At 54.2% G+C, this 23,892-nt stretch overlaps 7 protein-coding genes across 7 annotated transcripts; 3 read left to right on the plus strand and 4 right to left on the minus strand.

Annotated features, from left to right (window-relative positions):
* Positions 1 to 544: 544 nt before the first annotated feature.
* Positions 545 to 8,122, minus strand: UHO2_07345 (putative Adenylate cyclase; the record flags this gene model as incomplete). The annotated part of the gene is made up of 1 exon (XM_041560648.1): positions 545 to 8,122. One exon carries the CDS (start codon positions 8,120 to 8,122, stop codon positions 545 to 547), a length of 7,578 nt encoding a protein of 2,525 aa, XP_041416582.1.
* Positions 8,123 to 9,263: 1,141 nt separating this feature from the next.
* UHO2_07346 (uncharacterized protein) lies at positions 9,264 to 10,871 on the plus strand (the record flags this gene model as incomplete). Its single annotated transcript, XM_041560649.1, has 1 exon — positions 9,264 to 10,871. One exon carries the CDS (start codon positions 9,264 to 9,266, stop codon positions 10,869 to 10,871), a length of 1,608 nt encoding a protein of 535 aa, XP_041416583.1.
* A 296-nt stretch (positions 10,872 to 11,167) lies between these two features.
* UHO2_07347 (putative ALA1 - alanyl-tRNA synthetase, cytosolic) lies at positions 11,168 to 14,125 on the minus strand (the record flags this gene model as incomplete). The annotated part of the gene is made up of 1 exon (XM_041560650.1): positions 11,168 to 14,125. One exon carries the CDS (start codon positions 14,123 to 14,125, stop codon positions 11,168 to 11,170), a length of 2,958 nt encoding a protein of 985 aa, XP_041416584.1.
* Positions 14,126 to 14,704: 579 nt separating this feature from the next.
* On the plus strand, positions 14,705 to 15,527 carry UHO2_07348 (uncharacterized protein; the record flags this gene model as incomplete). The annotated part of the gene is made up of 2 exons (XM_041560651.1): positions 14,705 to 14,836; positions 14,922 to 15,527. The coding sequence occupies 2 exons, from the start codon at positions 14,705 to 14,707 to the stop codon at positions 15,525 to 15,527; spliced, it is 738 nt and encodes a 245-aa protein (XP_041416585.1).
* Positions 15,528 to 15,661: 134 nt separating this feature from the next.
* On the minus strand, positions 15,662 to 17,041 carry UHO2_07349 (uncharacterized protein; the record flags this gene model as incomplete). Its single annotated transcript, XM_041560652.1, has 2 exons — positions 15,662 to 16,877; positions 16,956 to 17,041. 2 exons carry the CDS (start codon positions 17,039 to 17,041, stop codon positions 15,662 to 15,664), a joined length of 1,302 nt encoding a protein of 433 aa, XP_041416586.1.
* Positions 17,042 to 17,756: 715 nt separating this feature from the next.
* On the minus strand, positions 17,757 to 21,446 carry UHO2_07350 (putative splicing factor 3b subunit 1; the record flags this gene model as incomplete). The annotated part of the gene is made up of 1 exon (XM_041560653.1): positions 17,757 to 21,446. One exon carries the CDS (start codon positions 21,444 to 21,446, stop codon positions 17,757 to 17,759), a length of 3,690 nt encoding a protein of 1,229 aa, XP_041416587.1.
* A 733-nt stretch (positions 21,447 to 22,179) lies between these two features.
* Positions 22,180 to 23,877, plus strand: UHO2_07351 (putative ESA1 - histone acetyltransferase; the record flags this gene model as incomplete). The annotated part of the gene is made up of 1 exon (XM_041560654.1): positions 22,180 to 23,877. One exon carries the CDS (start codon positions 22,180 to 22,182, stop codon positions 23,875 to 23,877), a length of 1,698 nt encoding a protein of 565 aa, XP_041416588.1.
* Between the last annotated feature and the right edge of the window lie 15 nt (positions 23,878 to 23,892).

Genomic DNA, 23,892 nt, shown 5'->3' on the forward strand with positions numbered 1-23,892 from the left:
GGGTGGATGTGGTGTATAATGAAGAATGATGTGGTCAGAGCTTTCTCAATCTCGAGATCGGAGCAAGAGACAGACAAATTCGGAATTCGGCTGTGACCTGCCGTTCTCGGCTCCTTGCTCTCTGTGTTGTTTCAGGCAGAATTGCTGTGTTGTGCTGCCGTTTAAGGGTGCAAAACACTTACACACACACACAGAGCCTTCGGCGACGCGCTTCTCTTTCTCTGTGTTTGATTTTCAAGAAACTGGCAAATAGAATTAATGATAATTTCAGCTCCAGCTCAGCTCGGAACAGCCTCGGCGACACTCATGTACGCTGCTCGGCCACAACGATCCACGCGTTCTACCTTGTTTGCTCCGACTACCGTGCGAGATACTCATCACTTCAGCCTCACTTCAGCCTCACTTGCATCTTCACCCATCATTCTAGCAGGCCGACTTGTGCGAGAGAAAACAGTCGTTGCTCGTGCAACATAGAATACAGGTCGAACAGAGTACAGCTAACCATGATGAAATAGCAGAAAGGAACAAGTGCGGAGCCTGGGGATCATGGCAATAACTCCATCAATCTGCTGCGAGGGCTGGTCAGTGGACTCGTGAGGGGGCTCGATGCCGACATTGGCACTTGAGGTGGTGATTGTGAAAGCAGACTATTGAGAAGCTCGAGAACGCTTGGGTCGATTGCGGACAACGCCTTGCTTCCGTTGGCTGTCTTCTCGCGAAGGACATTGACCATCAGCGTTGAGACGGCATTCTGGATTCGAGTCGTCAACTGATCCAAGATACCCGCCAACTCTTCGTCCGTTGCATCATCCCGAATGCTGTAAATGAGCAGCTCGGGGTGCATGCTCAGCATCGCTTCGACTCCCTTTCGACGCGCTTGATGCGAGAGCACCAGCTTCGAGTTGGCTGTGCCGTGGTAGTCTGCCTCCTTGCTCTTGCTACCGCCCTCGCCGCTGATCGTCTTGCTGTCCGAGTCCATCGGGTTGCGGGTCGTCTCGCCAGATGGTGTCGCAGGGTTCGATCTCTCGGCGTCGTCTTGCGCTGCAAAGATGCCTGGACAGACGGTAGAGTTGGAGAGATACTCCACACGCAGACAAAGCATGCCCATTTGCTTGACGTCTTCGATATCCAGCAGCTGCACTGTCGGTTCGTACACTTGTGCCGTGGGCGCATCCTGTGCATCGTCTGTCTTGGCCTGCTCCAATCGACCCGCCAGCTGCTTCGGATAGACCAGCCACAGCATCTCCGGCGTCTCCAATCCCTTCAATCGGCGCTCGCCTAGCTGCGACAGACCAAATCCCATCCTTCGCAGCAGCACCACATCACGGCTGACATTGGGGTTCAGCAAACGGAATGCATCTTCATCTAGCCCTTCCTCCGTCTTTCGCAGCTGCTCGCCCTCGGCACCAGCCGCACCTGTCGACGACTCGTCAAACGTGCCAAGCAAGCCTTGTAGCTCCTTGATCACATCTTTACTTGCCAAGATCTGGCCGCCGTCCGCTGCACCGCTGATTCGAGCTGCTCGGTTCACCATGGGTCCGAAGTAGTCCATCCGTCGAGTAATTGGATCCGCCTCGCACACTGGTCGACCCCAGTGGATACCCATACGTACCGACAGACCTCGGTGGATGAGCTCACCAGACTGGTCATACACCTCCTTTCCGTCCTCGCTGTCCAGAATCTCGCGAGGCCAGTCCTCTTGCAGCAATTGCTGTTGCACGGTGAAACACCACAGCAGCGCAGCAGTCACCGAAGGGAAAGAGACCATGAAGGCGTCACCTTCCGTTTTGACCTCGTAACCACCAATCGTCCGCAGCTGTCTTCGCAACAGGTAGTTGTGCAGTCGCATTGCTGCCTGCATCCCGTTGTTCGTCTCCCAGAGCGAGGTCGAGTTCTTGATATCCGTGAAGACGAGCGCCACTTGACCGATCGGAGGAGCCACTTCCCGGTCAAGTCGAGCCAGCGTTCGATCACCGGGTAGCTCCTCTCGAAAGCGACGTCCTGCTTTCTTGAATGCGTCTGCGTTCTGATAGTTGGCAAAGTTGACACCGCCTCCGTTGCGCCGGTCAGATCGATAGAAGAGGTCGCCCACTGAGATGACCATCACCATGATGCTTTCTTCGGCACCATAGCTGATGGCAAAGTCTCTCAGCTTCTGCGCAGCAATCATCGGATCGTTCCGCTGCGTGCGTGCAATGTCAACCGCGGTCTGGTACGACACGTATTGCCAGAGCGTTCGATTGGCAATGATAATGAACTCGTCCGAGTCGGTCAACTGCACCGTGGTCACTGCAGGCGCCGCATTGACAATCGGGAACAGATGGAAGTAGCCAAACGACCGCGAGACGTCGAGCATGTCGTTGACGTAGCCTCGAAGCGAAACCCAGCCTTCAGCAGAACGAATCCTCTCGATCTCAGCACGGTCGAATGGCTCGTGCTTGTTGCTGATCAGATGAGCTGTACCACCGTTGCGCGACATGACGGCAAGGGCATCACCGGCATTGGCGATATACAACGTGCGGTCAACCACGTACGCCAAGATGGCGGAAGTACCTGCGCGCCAGTCATGCTTGTTGGAGGCAGCAGCGATTGCAGGCGCCGAGCTGCGAGTCACGTCGGCAGCTGCCTCTGCATGAGCTTCCGACATTTTGCGGCTGCCGTCGTTGATGAGAGCATCGGCATAGTCCTTCTGTATGCGTAAGAAGGCACGTCGCAGTGCATCTGGCACTGACACAGGTTCCGTCGACTTTTCGTTCTGATGCTTCTGAAACTCCCACGAGAGACGATGTCCGATCCATTCGGCCAAGTGATGAGCGATGCGACTGCCGACATGTGCTCCGTGGCCTCGACCGTCGAAGAGACCAAAGATGCATTCGCCTTCGTCTTTGCGGAAGCTGGGAATCACGAGGTCGATGACACTCAGATTGTCGTGCTTGCATAAAGCGTCTGCGATACCATAGGCCATACCGTTGATCTGGGACAACGAGGTTCGGACACGGCGGTTTTCGGATTCGTCAGGCGTGGCATTGGAATGCAACGGCATCGTCACATCCATGAGACCCAGCATGCGAAGACTTGTCAAGCGACTAAAATCTGAGATGTTCGATTTGCGCGTGAAGCCCATCTCGCTCAGCTTGGTCTTGATCTCGAGACGCGTATTGCCTGACAGATTGAGGTATCGCAACTCTGGGTTCATGTTCCAATTCCAGTCGTAATGCCAGTTGGCAATGTTGTACTTGAGCACGTTGTTGCCCACATCGAGGTTAGCGAGCTTCTTGAGTTTACCGAGCTCTGTGGGAAGCGTGGTGAGCTTGTTGCAGTTGAGATGCAGGATGCGTAGCTCTTGCAATACGACCAGATCGTCTGACGGAATCGTGCTGATCTGATTGCCACTGATGTACAGCTCGCGAAGCCTCGTGAGCGTTTGAAGACTGAAGTCGGGAATCTCAAAGATTTCGTTGAAGCTGAGATTGAGCACTTCAAGCGAGGTGAGCTCCGACAGCACGCTGAAAACGTCGTCACCTAACCGGTTGTCGCCGAGACGAAGCTTTTGCAAGCTTAGCGAGAGCGGCGCAACAAAGACCTCGGAAGGTGTCGATGCATTGGTTCCGACAGCAGCTCCATTGACACCGTTTGCGTTGATGTTGTGTGTCAACGACGAGCTTGTCGAGCCCTTGCGTGCTGCCAGGATTACTGAGCCACCTGCAGCTGCAGCCGCATCTCCGACCGAGGCATCGGTGCGCATGTCTGGTGCTGCTGGGAAGGACTCCAGGAGGTTGGAACTAAGGTTGATGTGGGCAAGGCTCTCGCAGAACCACAAGGTCTGTGGCAACGTCTTGAGGTTGTTGTTGTGGACGAGAAGCTCCTTGAGCAACTTGAGGTCGCCGATGGACTCGGGAAGCGTGGCGAGCAAGTTGTTGCTGCACGAGAGCATCTCCAGCCGTTTGAGCTCGCCCAGCGTGTCTGGTAACACGACCAGCTGGTTGCCGTCGAGAGTCAACTTGACCAGCGCGGGTAGTTGTGGGAAGAGGCCCTCTTCCAATCGCGTCATGTTGGTCGAAGACAAGTCGAGCGAGGTCAAATCACAGGTGGTGAGAGCTGCGATGCGTACCTTGCTGAGCGGATTGCGTCCTAGCTCAACTTGAGTTAGCTGCGGACCCAAGGTGGCTTCGAAAGACTTGATGTTGTTGCTCTCAGCCTGAATGTTCTGCAGACGTGGAAGACCGAGCAGTGACGAGACGTCTTGGACTCTGTTACGTCGCAGATCGATGGTACGAAGATTGACCAGCTCGCTCATGCTATCGGGCAGCTTCTCGAGGGAGTTGCCTGCTAGGATAAAGCGCTCGAGGTTGACTAGGTTCTTGATCTCAGCTGGGAGCTCGGTGATCGAGTTGAACGACACGTCAAGGTCGACCAGCGAAGGAACATCGCAGATGACCTTGGGGAACTCGTCGAAGCGGTTGTTCGAGATGTTGAGGTTGCGAAGCGTGCTGATGCCGGCAAAATATGATGGCAAGTCAAAGAGCCGGTTGTTTTGCACCTTGAGCGACATGAGTTCGGGAATAAGGTCGAGGCTGATGTGCGACAGCTCGACGATCCTGTTGTTTGAGACGTCCAGGTGAGTCAAGGTCTCGCTGTGTCTGACGCTCTGCGGAATGCGTTTGAGTGCAAGGTTCGACAACCGCAACGTGCGAAGGCTCGAACAGAGCTGAACAAAGTCGAGCGGGAGATCTGACATCGGATTACCTGAAAGGTCAAGGCTGACGATCCAGTCTGCATGCTTGTACAAGAAGATGGGCACCATCTCGAGGTTCCTGCTGTGCAAATCAAGATGCTGGAATGTGTGCTCGCTGTGTCCGATCGACTCAGAGTCAAAGGTAGGCACACTGTCTGGGCGAAAGACGAATCGCAGCAAATACGAGAGGTCATCTCTGCCCATGTCTTCCAGACCATCGCTCTCGGTATGACCAGCCTGCATTAGACGACGTCGTTGAAGCTGTGCAGGCTTATCGGAATTGCCGAGCGGGCGCTCAGATCCCTTGTCGCGCACGAACAACCGATACGCGGCAGACTCAGTGGTGAGGCTCTTGCGTGCGAGGATGGTTTGCACCTCGTTCGCAGTCGATACAAGCGAGCAGGAAAGCGTAGCAAAGGTGCCATCGATCTTGTAGACGCGGATAAAGTGGTTGCGAAGAGCGCTGCCAGGAGCCGCGTTCGTGGTGGCTGCGGTAGAGCGCTTGAGTGGATGCCCATCGCGTCTCGTAGAACTGCTAGTGATGCTGGAGTCGTCCTCGGCAGAGAGCGTCGAGCTGAGCGTGGTGGTGGAAGGTTTCGTCGCACCAATGGACCCGGCTGTGTTGGGCCGTGTATGCATGCGATGCTTTGATGGGCGGTGAAGACCAAGTTTACCGGCTGCAGCAGCAGCAGCTGAAGCGCCGGCCGAAGCAAGCATAGCAGCACCCGCGCCGCCGCGCGAAGATGGACGTATGTGACTCGAGCCATGGTGATGACCTGACTGCAGCGAATGGGATTGCGACTGCCCTTGCGCCAGAGCCGACTGTGCGAGGTTGTTGGTCTGCTCGAGCACGTCCACCTTGTTGACTGATGCTTCGTCCACTGCTTTGTTGGTAGGCAATGGCGGCAATACCGTCAGTGGGTCAACCGAGTCGTCGGTACCTCTGCGAGAGCCAGCGATAGAGGTTGTCTTCTTGAATGGATCCGTCGAGGCAACGCGGAACATGCTCGAAGCATGGGAGGAGCTGACGCCGGAACTGGAACCACGTCTTTTGCCATCTGCAGCGGCTAGCTGTGCTCTGGCATGCTCATCATCGTCCTCTTCCTCCTCTCCAACATTGTCATCGCGAAGATAGTCACGCATCTTGTCAGGCTGTACAGCCCAACTGTCCGGAGCCATCCAACTGGAACTTGCCTCCTGTCCTGAGCTGGCACTCGACTTGCGCACGTTCAACAAAGAGCCGGCATTGAGGTCAGCTGCGGGTGGGAACTGGTAGCTGTGGTCGGCACGTCCGTTGGCTGGCTTGTCCTTGGCGTGGGAGGCACTCCAGCCTGTGGCGGGGCTCGAGGCAGCCAAAGCCTTGTTTCGCTCCTGAACGGTGCTGGACAGATTGGTGTACGACGTCTTTGGCGAGATGCCGCTGTGATAGGAGCGCAAACTGCCAGCAGAGACGACACTGTCCTTGCGATGGCCGATCAATGCTGCATCAGAGGAACCAACCACACCGTGCTGGGACGAGTCGGAAGAAGCGAAGTTGGCTGCGGCAGAACCACGACGAACGGGTAGACTGGAGGCGGAAGGGTTGTAAGAGTCACTTTCGGGCATGTCGTGAAGGTTGCTCGACATTTTGCGCAGTGACTGATAGTTTTGCATCTCGGCCAAGCTGACTCTGGGTACACTGTTGCGAGGCATGTTGATCTGGGAAGGTCTTCGATCGCTGAGAATGGTGGAGGTGGAAGTGCCGGTGGATGTGCTGGCGTTGTTGCGATTGGAGGTGCGAATTGAACCAGATTGAGCGAGAGAAGCATCCGAGAGCTGTGATGAGGATTCGGCAGTGGAAGTCACAGATGTCTGACGATCTGCCAGGGAAGCGTGAGAGGGCGAAGGTGAGCGGTAGAGACCCGAGTCACTCCCACTGGGCGAGCGATGATCCGAGGGGCTGGTGGCGATACCATCCGTGACGGACGCCTGCAGCCGCTGCCTCGCGGCGTTGGTATCAACAAAGTCTTCGAGCTGATCAAAATTCATATCAAGGGAAAGCTCAACTTGTTGCTCGAGAGACCGACTCTGTTGCGGGAAGGAGAGATCGCGCGCAGAATCAGCATCATCAGCAGTCTTGGACCGTTCGGAAGACTTGCCGAGATGATGTCGGACACCTTTGATGCGTCTGCGTTCCTTCTTGGCCTGGGTCTCTAACTCAAGCTCATCTCCCAAGCTGACAGCAGGAGGTAAAGAGTCGATGCGAGCATTGAGAGGATTTTGCCATGGAGTTGACTGTGCTGCGGGAGGCTGGTGGTAGTGTGATCGCAACGAAGCTGAGGAAGGCGAAGTGGTGCTGGCAAGAGGGCGATTGTTGTCGAGCCAAGCGGGTGGACGCATGGGATTCATATTGGCGGCATTGGATTCATATCGCGACGAGAGCGACGAGACGGGGGGCTCATGACGTATAGGGTTGGAAGAGGAGGTGTTGGGATGGGTAGAGGTCTTCTTCTTGAGGAAGCCGAACGGGTTGCGCGACTTCTTGGCAGCAGAAGGATGGGTATCTTTGGAGCCGTTGAGGGTGCTTGTGGAAGTGCTTGCCGAGGGCGGCGTCTGAGGACGCAACGAGTACTGGGAGCGAGAAGCCGTGAGGCCAGGCATGTCTGCAAAGATGCCGCCGTCATTGACCGAGTATTGAGTGGTGCCGGTTCCCCTTCGAGGACGGGTGCGAATGGAGCGTGAAGGCATGGCGGGGCTGGCTGAGCTACTCGAGGCAGTGCGATTGCTAAGCGTGGTGCTTGGGTTCGAAGAACGACAAGTGGACGCAGCAGCAGGAACAGCAGTACTAGTAGATGCGCCGTTGTCATTCTGGAAGAGCCAAGGACTGATGTCCTGATGGTTGGCCGACTTGACGCCTTTGCCGACATCACCGTCAAGAGAGGGAGCAGTGCCGGCGTCAGGACGACGTGACATGATCTGACGAAGCTCGTCTTCATCGAATGGAGAGCTGATACCGTGAGTGGAACCCGAGAACGAGTGCGAATGCATGTCAGCGGAGAAGTAGGACTGAGGGCTGTTGTGCGAATGCGACGGCGTCGAGGGCTGAGTGTGGGCATGCTCGAATCTGGGACGAGAGTAGTTGGGACTGTTGGCAACACGAGACGAGGATGGTGAGGGCGTAGCATTGACGTCGGGCTGAGACGAATGGAAAGAAAGGCTAGAAAGACCTCGGTGTCGGCTAGATTGAGCAGGAGGATCAGCTCTGTGAGTAAAGTTGGAGCTGGTTGCACTTTCGTGGGAGTTGTGACGTTCGAGGGCGAGATCAAAGTCGCTGTAGTTGGAGCGATGCTGTTGTTGTTCTGGCGAAGATGCCACTGGCCTGAGAGACGACTGCATTGTGGAAAACATGGCGGTTCGAAAAAGCTAGGTAGGTCGATGTTTTGGTTGTGCTGTGTGTGTCCAATTGTTGGTGCACGAGCGTTGGCTGAGCAGCTTTAGAAGGGGGGAAGGGTCTTGGGCTGCGTGCCAGGCACCTAGGAAGAAGGTGAACCTATGGCTGTACTGAACGCCGGGAGCGATCCATGTCGGGTGTCGACTCGATATCGATTAGGAGCGATTGCAGGTGTAGGAAGAGCCGGGTTGATTGAGAAGAGGATGAGAAGTCCGAGCGACGACGATGGAGAGAGGAAGAGATGGAGAGATGGAGAGATGAAGAGATGGCAAAGGACAACACATGAATCGCCGACCTCGACATCGGACGTGATGCGGAGGCGGAGAAAAGGCACAGTTTTCAGAAAACCTAACAAAAGAGCGACGTCTGTGCTTTCTTTCTCTGCTCAAACGCCCTTCCGCAAGACACAACCCTGAGCCTAACCCGTGCAGAATCGGAAATTTTTCTGAAGCTGTTAGAGCTTGAGTTGCTAATCGCTCGAGAAAGACGAAAATTAGAGAATGAATCGAAACGTTTCTCTGGTCATATTCAGATCCACCACTTAGAAGCCACGATCAGGCTTCTTTACCATAGGTAGATGACTTCTTGAATACTTATCATTGCTATGGATGGGTGTAACTACAAGGGCATATACATATACCTTAGCATCTTCTTCTGAGCACGCCATACTGGGATGAGTCGAGTGCTTCCTGCAATGCTCCTTGGTCGTTGCCATGACAACCTTTCATACATTTGGTATGTACGTTGTTTATTCACGAGCTCGCTCTATTGTTAAGTCGGATTGCAATGCCGACCTATCTTGAACTTATTCTGCTGCGCATTTTCTCTCCTTTGGACCCTGCGCAAGTTGACTGGGGCAGCTGCCGCGCTTTTCGTTGTTTGATGGAATGGACCTGCTCAAACCGACGATTCTTGATTGATGAGGCTCAAGACATATTTATACCTGCCTGACTTTCGGGAAGAGACTTGCTTTAAGACCCAGCCTTTACCTCTCAGCGGCCTCTCTCATCAGACAGCTCGCTTCTACTGATTGACTCGATACCGTTTTTCGAAGCGATTTACAGAGATTCAACTGTCCCTTGCCCAACGTCGCCACACATGGCTCGCAACAACCGTCGACAACACTCTGGCGGAGGGTGGCAAAACCGCAATCATCCCTACAACCCCAACTATGCTCGTAATCAGGCATCGAATGTCGACTACAACGACACCATTCGCTGCAATTACTGCGATGTGCAACGTCCTCGCTTGCGCTTTCCCAAGGCTGTCCTCGAGAAGTATGATAGGAAGCGCGCTAGAGGTGAAGATCCAGCTAGCGTCAGGGCCATTTGCCGTGACTGTTGCCACAATCCTCAGAGCTCCAGCGCTCTTCCTCGAGCCCAACCTGCTGCCTCTTCTGCCAGTGTCGTCCCCGCTCGAGGTGTATGCACGTCTTGCCACATCGATTACCCCCTCACCGACAAGTTCTTCACCAAATGGGATAGGAAACTCGACGCTCCCAACCGCACTTGCTTTCCTTGCAAGAATAAATGGATCCTCGATGAAGCTGTCGACTCCGCTCTTGTCCCTGATGGGTACGAGATCGATCTAGACGATCCAGAGGAGCATGAGAACATCGTTCCAGACCTCGATGAATTCTGGGTTCCAGAGGAAGAGCTTCAAACCAAATTTGAAGATCTCGACGAAGACCAAAAGAGGCGTGCCGAAAGAGCTGGCCAAGAGCATAGCAGGCTCGCTACCAAGATCTGCAACGCCTTGCAGCTGGCTCAACGACGTCGTCGCTTCCGATTCCGCCCGGTCATCGATCAACTGCGCGATCAAGAGCTCCAAGACTCGCTGCAGCGCCTGACCCTGGAGAATCGCCTCGGCGAATTAGACTTCGAGAGACTTCAGATCTCTACGGTCACTCGACGCAATCGGGACGAGATCGAGGTTGAATCAGAGTTTCCGACTCTGCTTCGATTTTGGCGCACCATTGCAAGAACCGCAATCGCCGACCTCGTCGAACCTCCTGCCCACCCGTCGGATCACCACGTAGTGTCGGAAAGTAGCGAAGACGAGGATGATGAAGAGGATTGTCAAGCTAAGGAGCATCTGGAGTACCTGCGTCTTCCTGATCACAAAAGGGATGCCTTCCTCCGCAATCGTCGACTCGCCAATGCTCTCAAATCGGAGAATCGGCGCTTTGTAGACGTATACACGAGCAACGCGCAGCAGGTCGCTGACTCCGAAGAGAACCGTCTCTCAGACCTTATCGAGCAGTCCCTGGCCATCTCCGAAAGGGCTCTCCTTTCTCATCGGCAGATGGCGCCAAGCTTCGATGTCGCCATCTTTGGCGAGAGGTATCTTCCTCGCAACGCTTCTGCTGCTTCCACGTCGGCTTTCAGTACGGCTTCGACTTCGGCTCTCACTCCGTCTTCTGGCTCGACTCCAACCGCGAATGACTACCATGCCTTTGCTTCCTCCTCGATCTCGACAGCACACTCCGATGGCTCTGTTGCCTCTGCCGCAACTTCTCAGTCTACCAAGCATCCCAGAGTGGTCCAGCGAGAGACTCCTGTTGATCCTCGTCGCGCTCTCTTCGCCCATCGCTACCCACAGGCGCAGTCGAATATGGATCCCGAAGCCACTCCACCTGCTGTCAATCAACAGCAGCAGTCGCAGCAAGCTGGTGGTAGTGCTACAGCCAAGCTCGAGCGCTTCTGACTTGACTGCTTGCTCATCGTTCCCCGGTCTTTGTCCCTTTCCTCATTGCATTGCGTCGCATCTCGTAGTCTGTTCCGAAGCTACTTCCGCATTCGCATCTGCAGCATAGCAACAGCACCAGCCTTGCTTTCGTCTTTGTAGGTTTCGAGCATATCAAAAGTCAGTCGTTCTTGCATCACTTCTTCTCTATCTATACTGTCAAGTTCAAGCTCAATGTCATAATAGTCACTGCAACGTTCCATAGGATATCAAATTGTTTCTTTTCGTACACCATGTTGATCTAGAGCTGATACAATCTACTGAAGAGGAACGGGACTCTCCTCGCACTTGAGCGTGTAGAATCTCCTTGCGGCCTCAACTGCATCGTCGAGAGCCTGACCGCCCATCTCACCTACACCTTGAGCCGAGTCTTGCTTTCCACCGCCCTTACCGCCGACATGCTGAGACGAGGTCTCGATCCATTCCTTGGCGTTAAGTCCCTTGGTTTGGTCGTGCTTGCTAACGTAAGCGACGTGGACAACTTTAGCTTTGAGTGCATTACCATCTGCCACTTTGGTGCCATTGATGTCGAGTTCTTGCGAGAAGAGGTAGGCTGTCTTATCCATCTTCTTGACCGTGTTCATAGCCGATTGGAGAGCCTTCATGTTGGAACCGACGTCGAATTTGTGGATAAAGCAAGAGGCGTTGCGGTTGGTTTTGAAGTGTTCCTCGACAGCGTCAACGACAGCTTTGGTGTCGGCTTTGTCCTTGGCTTTGAGGCCTGCATCGAGCTTCTTTCGGATAGCCGAGAACTTCTCGTTGAGGGTGGCTTTGCGAACAACACTAATGTCGAGCTGGGCAAGCCGTGTACCAAAGGCTTTGAGAGCAGCATCCTTGGCAGCCTGCTCTTCAATGGCATCGATCTCGACAAGACGAGCTTCAGCGTCGTTGGCAACCTTGGTAACACCAGCAGCCTCGTCACCAGTAACGGCGATAATACGACGGATACCCTTAGCAATGCCAGATTCTTCGGTGATGACGAATTCGCGGATCTCACCGGTCTTGGCAACGTGAGTACCACCGCAGAACTCGACTGAGGTACCGCGCCACTTGGGGTTCTCAATGTCGCTTGCAATGGTGTCGAGGTCATACGCGAGCGTCACCACGCGGACAGGGTTGGGGTAGGCCTCACCGAAAACGGCACGAAGACCAGGAATTTGCTGAGCAGTGTCAAGAGGCATCTCCTTGGAGTAGACGCCGACATCACGCTTGATCCATTCGATAGAAATATCCTCGATCTTCTTGAGCTCCTGCACGTTGACACCCTGCTTGTGCGAAAAGTCGAAACGGAGCTTGGTAGGAGCGACGAGCGAGCCCTTCTGATCAATGTGGTCGCCGAGAACCTCACGCAGACCAAAGTTGAGAATGTGCGTAGCAGTGTGATTGGACTGCAAAGGACCACGTCGGCTCTGGTCGTACGAGACAACAACCTCATCGTTGAGTGAAAGCTCGCCGCGCTTGAGGTGACCAATATGGAGAACGTAACCGGAGAAGACCTGAGCATCCTCGACGACAAACTCGGTCTTGCCATCGATTACGATCGAACCAGTGTCAGCCTGCTGACCACCGCTCTCGGCGTAGAGACAGGTGCGGTCGAGCAAGATACCGAAGTTCTTGGCACGATCGCCAATCTTGGTAGTCTCAGGGAAGAAGGCATGGTCTTGGTAGATGGCCTTGACGCTAGCCTTGACCGAGTTGACACCGTACTTGAAGTCATCCTGAGTCTTGGGGACGGAAGAATCCTTCTCGAGGTGACCAAGGTCGTGAACGTCAAACTTGACCGCCTCGGTCTCACCCTTCTTGCCACCCGCTTTCGAAATCTCCTTGGACTCGGCCTGAGCAGCTTCGAACTCCTTCTCGTTAACACCAAGACCCTGCTCCTCGGCCATGATGAGGGTAAGATCGACGGGGAAGCCGAAGGTATCGTAAAGCTTCCAGACATCGCTACCACTGAGCTGCTTCTTGCCGTCCGCCTTGGCCTTGGCGGCGTACTCCTCAAAGAGCTTCTCACCTCGGTCGAGTGTGCGAGCAAAGGAGGCCTCCTCCTCGTCCAAGATAGCCTTGACGTCGTCGACCTTCTTGGTGATCTCGGGGAAGAAGTGACCCATCTGATCAACGAGTGTAGGTACGAGCTGCGAGAAGAAGGAACCGATGGGAACTTGAAAATACTTGCGCACGTAACGGGTTCCTCGACGGAGAATACGTCGCAAGACGTAGCCACGGCCATCACGGTCAGGAACACCACCGTCAGAGATGGCAAAGGTCAAAGTTCGGACGTGATCCGCAACGACACGGTAGGCGGTGTCGATACCGTCCTTGTCCTCGGCGCCGAGTTTGCCAGTGTAGGCACGAGCACTGGTAAGCTGCTGAATCTTGTTGAAGATAGGAGTGAAAACGTCGGTGTCGTAGTTGGAGGGCTTGTCTTGGAGAATGGAGACGAGACGCTCGAAACCCATACCAGTGTCGATGTGCTTTGCGGGCAAAGGTCGCAAGGAACCATCGTCCTCTCGGTTGAATTGCATGAAAACGTTGTTCCAAATCTCGATGACATTGGGATCGTCCTTGTTGACGAGGTCGGAGGCGTTGCGGCCGCCGATCCTATCGTAGTGAATCTCGGAACAAGGACCACAAGGGCCGGTAGCACCCATCTCCCAGAAGTTGTCCTTGGCATCACCGGTCAGGATGTGGTCCTCGGCAACACCCACCTTTAGCCAAAGGTCACGAGCTTCAAGATCAGGCTCGAGACCCTGCTTTGCATCGCCCTCAAAGTAAGTCACATAGAGACGGTCCTTTGGCAGACGGTAAACAACGGTAAGCAGCTCCCATGCCATCTCGATAGCCTCCTTCTTAAAGTAATCGCCGAAAGACCAGTTACCAAGCATCTCGAAGAAGGTATGGTGATAAGTGTCCTTGCCGACATCGTCAAGATCGTTGTGCTTTCCACCAGCACGGATACACTTTTGCGAGTTGACGGCGCGCTTCATGGAGCCAAAGGAGGAGTTGGGGTCTGCAATGCTGAGAAAGATGGGCTTGTACTGGTTCATACCAGCGTTGGCGAAGAGGAGGGAGGGGTCATCATAAGGAATAGTGGAAGAGGAAGGCACAAAGGTGTGTGCACGCTTCTGGAAGTAGCCGGTGAAGGTGTCACGGACCTTGGTGGCGGGCCAGTCGCCGAAGCGGGAGGTGGTGGCAGCGTTCTGTTGGGTTTCGGTCATGGTGGATTGAGGGTGAAATTGAGCGAGTCTGATGAGATGGTGAGGTGTGGTAGCAGCCACACTTGCCCGAGGTGATGAGAGCAGCGGGACGGAAGCTTCTCTACGGAGCGAAGAGAACGACTTTGTGCAAGGGGTCGAAGGCGTGAACGATCTGTATGCGAGCTGAAGGGGTCGAAGCTGAGAAGTAGAGACGAACGGTAACGAGCTTGCGATGCCGGGAGCCAAGAGAGAGTAGGCACGAGCTGTTGGCATCAACTTTCAACCGGATCACAGAATGCCAGTCAGTGCTGTCGATGATATGAAAAGATGATCGAGGTTGAACGTTGGCAATGTCGAGCTTTCGAGTTGTTCTTTCTGTTCGCTTCTCCTTTGCAATTCTTCTCGAGTGTCCAAGAGGTGTGTGTCTTTTTTTGATTGACTGCCAGAACAAAGACAAAGAAGCGTCACGTGTGACTCGTCTTTGGACATGATAAGACATAATCCTGACTAATTCACCATTCAGAAACCTCCACCGCTGCTGGCTCATACAAGCCTCGCATCATGACACATCACCACGCTATAGCAGCTCTACAAAGTATCATGACACCTGTACCAGACACAAGCTGCCCAACAATAACATCGGCACCCGCGTTGCATCACCAACAAAATGCACCAGCGCACACACCATCAGTTACACAGCTGCCAGACGCGGCTATCGATCTCGCGAACAAGGTGAGCTTGCAGGCCCAAAGATGGCAATGCATTCCAGGAGAATTGCTGATGTGGTTGATTACTATGCTGCTTTCGTATATTACAGATGTTTCACCTAGCTCGCCACGGTGATGCTACTTTGATCGACTATCTAGCTGTGGGTCTGCCACCCAACCTTACCAACAACCGTGGCGATACCCTCCTAATGCTTGCATCATACCATGGCCATGCGGACCTCGTTCGAAGAATGTTGGAAGAGTCGCAACAAGCTGCATCGCGGCACGCAGCAGCAACAGATGACTCCAGTGGGCCACCGGCTCGTACTTGGCGTGGCAAGCCAAATCCAAACCAGCTCAACGGCCGCGGTCAGAGCATTGTTGCAGGTGCTGTATTCAAGGGATGTGACCATGTGGTACGTCTGTTGATCGCACATGGAGCAGATCCTCTCGCGGGACAGCCCAACGCCGAGGAATGCGCGCAGATATTCAACAAGTGGGACGGTGAGAATGGGTATAGAGAGCTTTTTGAAAAGGCAACAGGACGAGGTGTTGGTGGTCGTGAGGCGGCTCCTGCGGTTGAGGATCGAGAGCAGGCAAGGAGAGTGCCTGGAGCTGGGTTGCAGCGAATGGGAGCAGAAGATAATGACGCTGCGACATCACAGCCTCCCCTGTCGACGGATCACTTCAGACACAATATTGTAGCTGAGCATTGATCCATCATTCACCATGCGCTGTCTGCGGGTAGTTTAAATAATCATATTCGATCCTGTTGATGTCATTTCCGCGCCGTGTGCTGGCGATGTTGCTTTTGACAGAGGGTATATAGCTCTCCGACTCGAGGAGGATCCTACGGCTCGGGAGAAGACTCGATCACGATTGGATCATTGCGTGAGTTGCTTTCCTTCTCAGAGCGCCGAGAGCCTGCATCATCCAGTACGATGTCAGGTATGGCAGCGAACAGCTCATCGTTGTCGTCGCTTTCGAGCAATAAGATGGGATCCTCCTGCGTTGCCTCCTGCGTTGCCTTCAGCTTTTCCGCCCCGCTAGAACGTTGGCTATGAAGCTTGCCTGCAGAGCCCTGCGACAATGGCTCGGGAATGACCAGGTCCATTCGCTTGCTTGTACTTGCTTGCGATGCTGCTAGAGAGGCTGAGCCTTTGTGGTTTGCGGTGCTTCCTTTCGCAGCTGCATTCTCTGTAGTTCTGGCTGGACGAATGGGTGCGTTGATCTTCATCTCCTCCTCGGCTTCCAGCGCCGCAAGAAGCTCGCTTTCATCATCGTCTGGACTGAACCCGCGCTGCTCGGCTGAAGCAGCTCCGTTGCTCGAAGGTTCTGGAATTGCATTGTTACTCGGTCCATCCGGATGACCAGTGGCATTGTCGCCGAGTGGAGGCTTGCCAAGCTGCGATCGCAGTTTGTTGATAAACGTGTCCTCGGCGACTTGGTCCTTCTCTCGAACCCATCCACCTTCGACAGCTACAGTCTTGGATGTCAATAGCAGGTAGCTGTCCTTGATGAGAGCACCTTTTAGAAGTAGCTTCGTTCCCATCTTGGCGGCGTTCATGTCGAGCCCAGGGATTCGCTCCAACTCGATAGCAAATACGTTGTCGTCCTTGCCTCCGTCCGAGAGTTCTAATTTGAGCATGCGTCGTGCGAAGATGGTGGTCGCCTGTATTTTGTCATCCTCTTGAGCTTGGAAGTCCGCCATATGATCCATCGCAGAGGAAGATTGTGCAGCTTTCACCTCTGCTGGGACGTCATTGGGGTCGATGTTGGCTCGGCGAGCCTCTCTTCGCGCTTCCGCAATCTCCAGCTGTGAAGAAGCAGAGTAACCGATATCGATCATGCTCTCGATCTGAGCCAGCACTGCACCGCGTCCCGCATCTCCAACTTTACCTGAGGCTGAGAGTAGCGCGTCAGGAGAGAGGCGGCTGTAGGAAGGGGGCACCACCTTGGCAAGGTCGGTGTCCAAAAGCTCTTGCCGCACTGAGCGCGCCAGTTGATCGGGCGAGGCTGTCTGTAAGGCGGGGTCTCGCTGACGTAATCTTTTGACGCAAGCCTTGCTACTCACGTATGTATGAGGCGAGCGTCAGTAATGGGCAACCTGTTTGCGTTAAGGCATGGTGGATCTGGTAACTTACAGCCAGCTGGGATCGACCTCAAGAGTAGGATAGCGTGCGGACAGGAGCCGCCTCACCGCGGCAGGTACTTGTTCTGTCTTTGACATGGCTGTTTGGTGAAGCTACATGATTGGTGGTATTAAAGGCAAGCGAAAGAGGAGGAAGTGCGGAAGAAGATTGCGGAAGGTACTCAACGGTAATGTGATAAAAAATGAGGAAGACGGATCCCGATGATCGACGATCGGTAATAGTCGGAGCACAATATCACTGCTGTTTTAGGACAGAAACGTATATACTCAATTGACTGAAAAGAACGTGGTGAGATCCTAGTGCTCTCAGCTTGATATGTATATACATCGAGGCGGCACATGCCGAATGTGCGAGTACTCTACTTAATGATCGAGCTTGACAACGAGCGGGACTGTATTGTACCCGATCTCTGGACAGATCGGTTCCGCCAGATCTCCGATTAGGTTTATGTCAGCTTTCATCATCATATTGGATCGCTTCCTTCGGCATAATGGTCCTCCTTCGACCGCAACATTCTCTTTTCATGAGTGCAGGAGCAACACAAATTGTTTCCGCATGCACTACACCAATATCCAGAGTTATGTGCAATCTGTTGAGGCTGCAGGGAAAATACATAGATCATTACCGGTGTTGGGTGACTTTGCGTGCTATGTTGTTACAAAGGTGCGAACTGCCTGAAAAAGAAGAACCGAGAGACAAATGCAGTGGTGTCGAGACGCAAGGAGAGATGGACGGGTCCGTAAAGGGTGTACACCCTTGACCAGATTCATATGTGAATTTGAGGCTGGTGAATCACAGGAAGGTGTAAAGCTCGTGCCTACGGTAGTCGTTGCGCTCGTCCGAGAACTCAGAGAAATCAGGATAGTAGGCGACCATCGCATCTTGCGAGCGGAGGTAGGTCGAGTTGTAGATGCGGACATACACCTCTCGAACCTTTCGTGCGGGATGGAAGAGACCCTGAAGTGTGTGATTGAGAAGCACCCCTGGTCCGAGTGATACTTCGAGACTCTCGATGGCCGCCATGACAGAACCGAGCACGTGCGGACTCGTCTCAAAGATATTGGGCCAAATCAAATTGAGCAGATGCTGCATGCTCTCCTCGTGGCCCAAGCCAAATGTGCCGAGCGCAAGATGGTGAACGATGCTGGCAGCCGTCTGTCGATGAACGTGGTCGCGGTCTGTGAGGGCGTCTTCGAGACAGCTGACAACCGAGTAGACATAGTCTTTGCTCATCTCGCCGATGTACTCAAACACGAAGCTGAGAGCTTTGAGACAGCCGTTGCGTACGTTCAGCTCCGGTGTACGGTATTCATTGAGGATGGCGGGGATGGTGGTGAATGGACCACAGGTCTCGGCGACAATGGCGATAGCGACCGTAGAGCAGACACGCGATTGACGCTCTTGAACTCGGAGGTTGGTCAAAAGCACTTGAAGCACATCGGAAGGACCAATGGCTCGTGCGATGTAGCCGAAGCTGTTGACTGCGGCTCTTCGGATCGCCTTCTTGTGTGCCTTGAGCAAGTCGAGCAGCTCGAAGCATATACGCATCCACTCGCGTGGGCTGACAAACTCGGCGCCGTTGTCGGCGATCCGACCAATGAGGTTGATGCTGGCTTCCTGCACCTTTTCGTGTCTATTGCGCAGGATTGGTGTCATGCGTGGAAGCAGATCCTTGATGGGCGGGCTCATCTGCGTCATACCGACCACATTGGCAATCGCGGTCTCGGCGCTGATGATCGAAGCAAGGGCCTCGGGAAACTCTTCACCGAGCTGCTCGAACAAAACGACACCAAGCTTAGCGAGGAGAGCATCTTCGCCGCACTGCTTGATCACGAGCGCCAACTTGGTTGTGAGGTCTGCGGCCTGCTGTCGTGTCTTGGCGCTCTTGTTGTTGAGACGCCACAAGATGGTGGAAACGATCTGTGTGAGGTAAGGCTTGACGTGCATGCCGAGTGCGTTGACAACAGTGCCTACACCCTCCAGCATGACTTGGTCTTCGACGGTCTGCTCTTGGAAAGCATAGATGAGTCCATCGACTAGTTGCACCTCGAGACGCTCGTCGACATCGGCGGCACCCAAGTTGGAAACCACCTTCTGGATGGTCTCCATCACCATCTTGCGAAAAGGCTCGTTCTCGTCTTTGAGCTCGTTGACAATACGCGAGACCACTTCAGCCACGCCCACCTTGTTAGCAAGCTCAACGGTGGTCTCGACGACTTGCTTGTAGTTGCGACGATCCAAGGCCATCCTTCGTACCCAGAAGTTCTTGAAGTACTCGGGAAGCATCTCGTCCCGCAAAAACGCGCTTGTGACACCGTCGGTAGCAGCACATTGTTTGACCACCTTGAGTACAATCTTCTTCATTTCCTCGTCGGCGCTCTGAAACTCTCGGATGAGGGTAGGGGTCACTTCCTTGACGAAATAGAGCGTGCTGTCGGAGTCCATCAGCGGAATGATGAAGCCAATGGCTTTGAGAAAAGCTGCGAGACCTTTGCCGCGATGTTGTCGGATGCCGATCCAGAGTGGCTTGAGCACGTTCTCAAAACTTTCGATACCGTATGGCGCGGCTGCCTCGGCAAGTGCAGCCAGCGACAGCGCCGTCATGGTCTTGACCTTTTGCTGCTCGTCTTCGAGACCCTTTTCGACGCAGTCCACAAGACTCTTGAGGTGAGGCAAGATGGCGCAACCCATCATGATAGCGATCTGCTGTACGATGCGAATGCCTGTGTGTCGAGCTTGCCAACTCTTTTTGGATCGACAGACAGCCTTGAGGAAGGGTAGGAGAGCAGGAATGCCGAGTGCTGATGCGACGACGGAGAAAGCACGCGCAGTTGTGTTGCGAACATACTCATCAACATGGTCGATGTCGGGTCGCATGGTGCTGATCATATGTGCAAGTCCAGCTGCCTTGGAGAGATTGCTGATGATTTCTCGCCCCTCGACACGTGCATAATAGTCTTCATCGATGAGCAGAGGCTCGATGACGACGAGGATGCGACCAACATACGGACGGACGAGGTCATCGAGCTTGTAAAGAATGCGGTCAATGACTTTGACGAGCAAGTGACGCTCTTGGTCCTCCAAAGTACGCTCCATGAGCAGAGGCAGGATCTTGTCAAAGAGGGGGCCGGGTCCGAAATCGCGAGCACGATCAGTGATCTGACGGAGCGCCGTCTTCCTCGTTGCTGGTGTTCCGTTCTTGATCTTGAGAAGAAGCCTCATGATCTTGCGCTCCTTCTGCTCTTCGACGCTGAGGGTGGCTTCATCCTGTTCGTTCAGAATCTTTTTGAAGTAAGTTTGATCCTCGGTTTTGAAGAAAGCGAGCTGACCGACGCCGGGTATGTCGGTAGGAAGATCCGGGATCATCTCTTCGAGCACAGCGCGAGTGGCCCCTTCCTCTTGCAACATAAAGCCACCGCCGTTCTCGGGAGCGGGACTTGTCATGAGCTTTTGAGCTGGTGTGCGGACGGGAGCATAGTCGGGTGGTGGTTCGACGATCATGTAACCTTCGGATGGCAGAATGGAATCGAGCTCCTCATCCGTCATATATCGATTGCGAGGGTCGGTTGCAAGTGGCGCTGCCAAAGAAGTTCCGTTTTCAGGGGCAGATGCGAACTGGTCGGCGACCTGATTGATATCTTCGTTGGTAGGAGCTTGATCCCAGCGTGATCGCTTGGCTACTGATTTGAGCTCGACCGAATCTGCTGCGACAGCAACAGCGTCGGCTTCCGCTGGCGTCTCATCCCAACGAGATCTTCTCTTGCGCGGGGCTGGCTCGGCAGGAGTCTCTGTTGTAGCGAATCCATTGTATTCCGACTTTGCTTCGAGCGTCTCGGTGGGAGCTGCCACGTCCCATCTTCGCTTGCGCTTCGCCTTTGGTGTGCGGTCGCCCTCGGGCTTCTCTGTGGACGAAGATGGCTTGATATCCCACTCATCTTGTTGACCTCCTCTCTCGGCTTTCTTCTCCTTCTGCTCCTTTTCCTTAGCTTCGATGAGGCGACGTACGCGCTCCTCTTCCCTTTCCAGCTCGGCTCTCCTCATGCGATCCTTGTAGCTCTCTTCTTCCGCCCCGTCAGCCTGGCCGTTCTCTGCAAAAGGATCGACTGCCTTGCCGTCTACAAGCTCACGGTTGAATCGTCGCAGATGGTAGTCACTTTGGCGAGCAGCGATCTGCCTTGACTCGGCTCGCGCTTTAAGGGGATCCTCATCGTGATTTGCAAACTCGTGCAGGAGGTGCTGTGGGGCCGAATATTCATCGAGGGGATTCGACCTCTTTCCATTCGAGGAACCGCCTTCATTGTCCGAGCCGCTGTCGTCGCTGTTGCTGTCCATGGATAGCTCACGAACATAATCGCTTCGCTTGTTGCCTCCGTAGATCTCCTGATCGTAACCACCTAGCTTGCCGACAGCGACCTTGTCCTTGGTGGCGCTTGCATTGCGGGCGTCCTGCAGTCGCCGGATCTCGTCCGCTTCCTCCTGCATAACGTGATGTGTTGATGGTGATGGCTGCAAGAGCAGCTGACTTGTTCCGGTTGCAATGCTGCTAAACTTTGAGGAAGTCGACGCTGAACCTCTACGCGGGAACCTCGCTGAGCCTGTCTTCAGGCTCGTCAAGACTTTGCTTTTCGAAGACTGACTCTGGGTCGAAGATGGTTGGCGGGGTTACGCTCTCGCAGCTGAAGGTGTCTAATTGTCCCAGGAAGAGGAGGAGGTGCCGAGTTCGGGGTGAAGAGAGATGTGTGGAGAGGTGAGAAGGAGCGATTGGCGCAAGCAAAGCTGAGATACAGTATTCCAGCCTGCGATTTGGCTGAGCTCGTTGAAAATATCTAATCGGAGGAATCGTGAGCCCGATTCGACCGATCAACAAGCAATCTCGCGCAAATCTCGATTTTTGGCTGAGTCGAATTCGGATGCGATTCATCTCTTTCACCACCATCATCACCTCTCCGCTCGTATATCATCAACGTTTCCGCTGTCACTTTCTCATTGCGTATCCCGACGCATATATACCCACAGCAGCACCCGAACCTCATTCACATCGTAGCGAACCACACTTTCTGTCACGGCACCCGACTCAATTTAGATCGTTTTCGCCTCTTCCGCTTCGCCAGATGCTCTCTCTCTGATTTGCCTCCCACCAAACGACGACGGCCCCTTTCAGCATATTGAACAAACAGAACCAGTCTTCGATCTATCAGCAGCTTTCGGATTTGCCATGGTGCCTCGTGCCCAGAAAACAACGAGCGGGACCCCGGGTGGTTCGGGTACCCCTGGACCGGAGGAGGGACCGCAAGTAAGTCCAGGCGGGACTTATGGCCTCGAAGATGTTGTAGTCGGATGCAAAGCTTTCGTGCAGAAGCCTGATGTCGTTACGGGAGAGATGGAAGAACGTAAAGCCGAGATATTGTCCATCCGTGAAAAGCCAAAGCCTCGACTCACCAAGAAGCAGCAAGCTGAGATGGCGGATAAGCCGGCTCCGACATTGGAAGAGAAGCTCGAATACTACGTTCACTACTGCGAGTTCAACAAGCGTCTCGACGAGTGGGTCAGTGGTACTCGTTTGATCACATCTCGCGAGTTGGAATGGCCAAAGAAGGAGCCAGTCAACGATAAAACCAAGCGCAAGGTGGTAAGAACAGGCAGTGGCACGACCACACCATCCACACCACTCACACCCACCGGCAAAGGCAATCGTGGCGCAGGCGCCAGTAATCTGCTCAAGAAAGCAGCCGCGCAAGCTGCGAAGAATGTGGAGGCCGGACTCAAGACACCGCAGAAGCGCAAAGCCGACTCTGGAGACACTTCAACGGCGCAGAGAACACGTGCCGACTCCGTGGATGCAGACGCTGACGGCGAGGATGACGAAGATGGTGCAGTGGTTGCCATGGAGATGCTCGGAGGTAACGATCAGCAGGAACGAGACGATGTGGCCACAGAGAGAAACGGCGGTCTCACCGCCTCACTCAACGCCAACCAGGGCCAGGAGACTTTCAGCAAGCAGCAAGAGATCGAGAAGCTCCGCACATCGGGCTCCATGACACAGTCCGTTTCCGAAGTTGCTCGGGTCAAGAACCTCAACAAGATTCAGATGGGCAAGTCCGAGGTCGAGACGTGGTACTTCAGTCCCTACCCGCTCGAATACGCACACATCGACACGCTGTACATCTGCGAGATGTGCCTGTCTTACTTCCCTTCGCCCTTCACACTCAAGCGCCACCGAAGTAAGTGCACGCTCACACATCCACCTGGCAACGAGATCTACCGACACGAGGACATTTCTTTCTTCGAGATCGACGGTCGCCGTCAGAAGACGTGGTGCCGCAACTTGTGCTTGCTTAGCAAGTGCTTCCTCGACCACAAGACGCTCTACTACGATGTCGATCCTTTCCTGTACTACTGCATGGTCAAGCGCGATGACTTGGGCTGCCACCTCCTGGGCTACTTTTCGAAAGAAAAGGAATCGGCAGAGAACTACAACGTCGCATGTATTTTGACGCTGCCACAGCATCAGCGTGCAGGCTACGGCAAGCTCCTCATCGAATTCTCTTACGAGCTCACGAAACGTGAAAACAAGCTCGGCAGTCCCGAGAAACCGCTCTCCGACTTGGGTCTGCTCAGTTATCGAGCTTACTGGGCCGAGATCATTGTTGATTCGCTGCTCAAGACCGAAGAGGACATAAGCATCGAAGAGATCGCCCAAAAAACGGCCTTCACCCACGCCGATGTCCTACACACCTGCATGGCGCTCAACATGCTCAAGCAGTACCAAGGCAAACACTATCTCGTGCTATCTGATGCAGTGATTGCCAAACACGACAAGACAGCCAAGAAGAAGCGCAGGCGCATCAACCCCGACAAACTCAACTGGACTCCGCCCGTTTTCTCTCGCCAGCAGCTTCAATTCGGATGGTAATGCCCATCCAACGCA

This window comes from Ustilago hordei (genome assembly GCF_900519145.1).
Source record: "Ustilago hordei strain Uho2 genome assembly, contig: UHO2_contig_26, whole genome shotgun sequence".
NCBI classification, from domain to species: domain Eukaryota; kingdom Fungi; phylum Basidiomycota; class Ustilaginomycetes; order Ustilaginales; family Ustilaginaceae; genus Ustilago; species Ustilago hordei.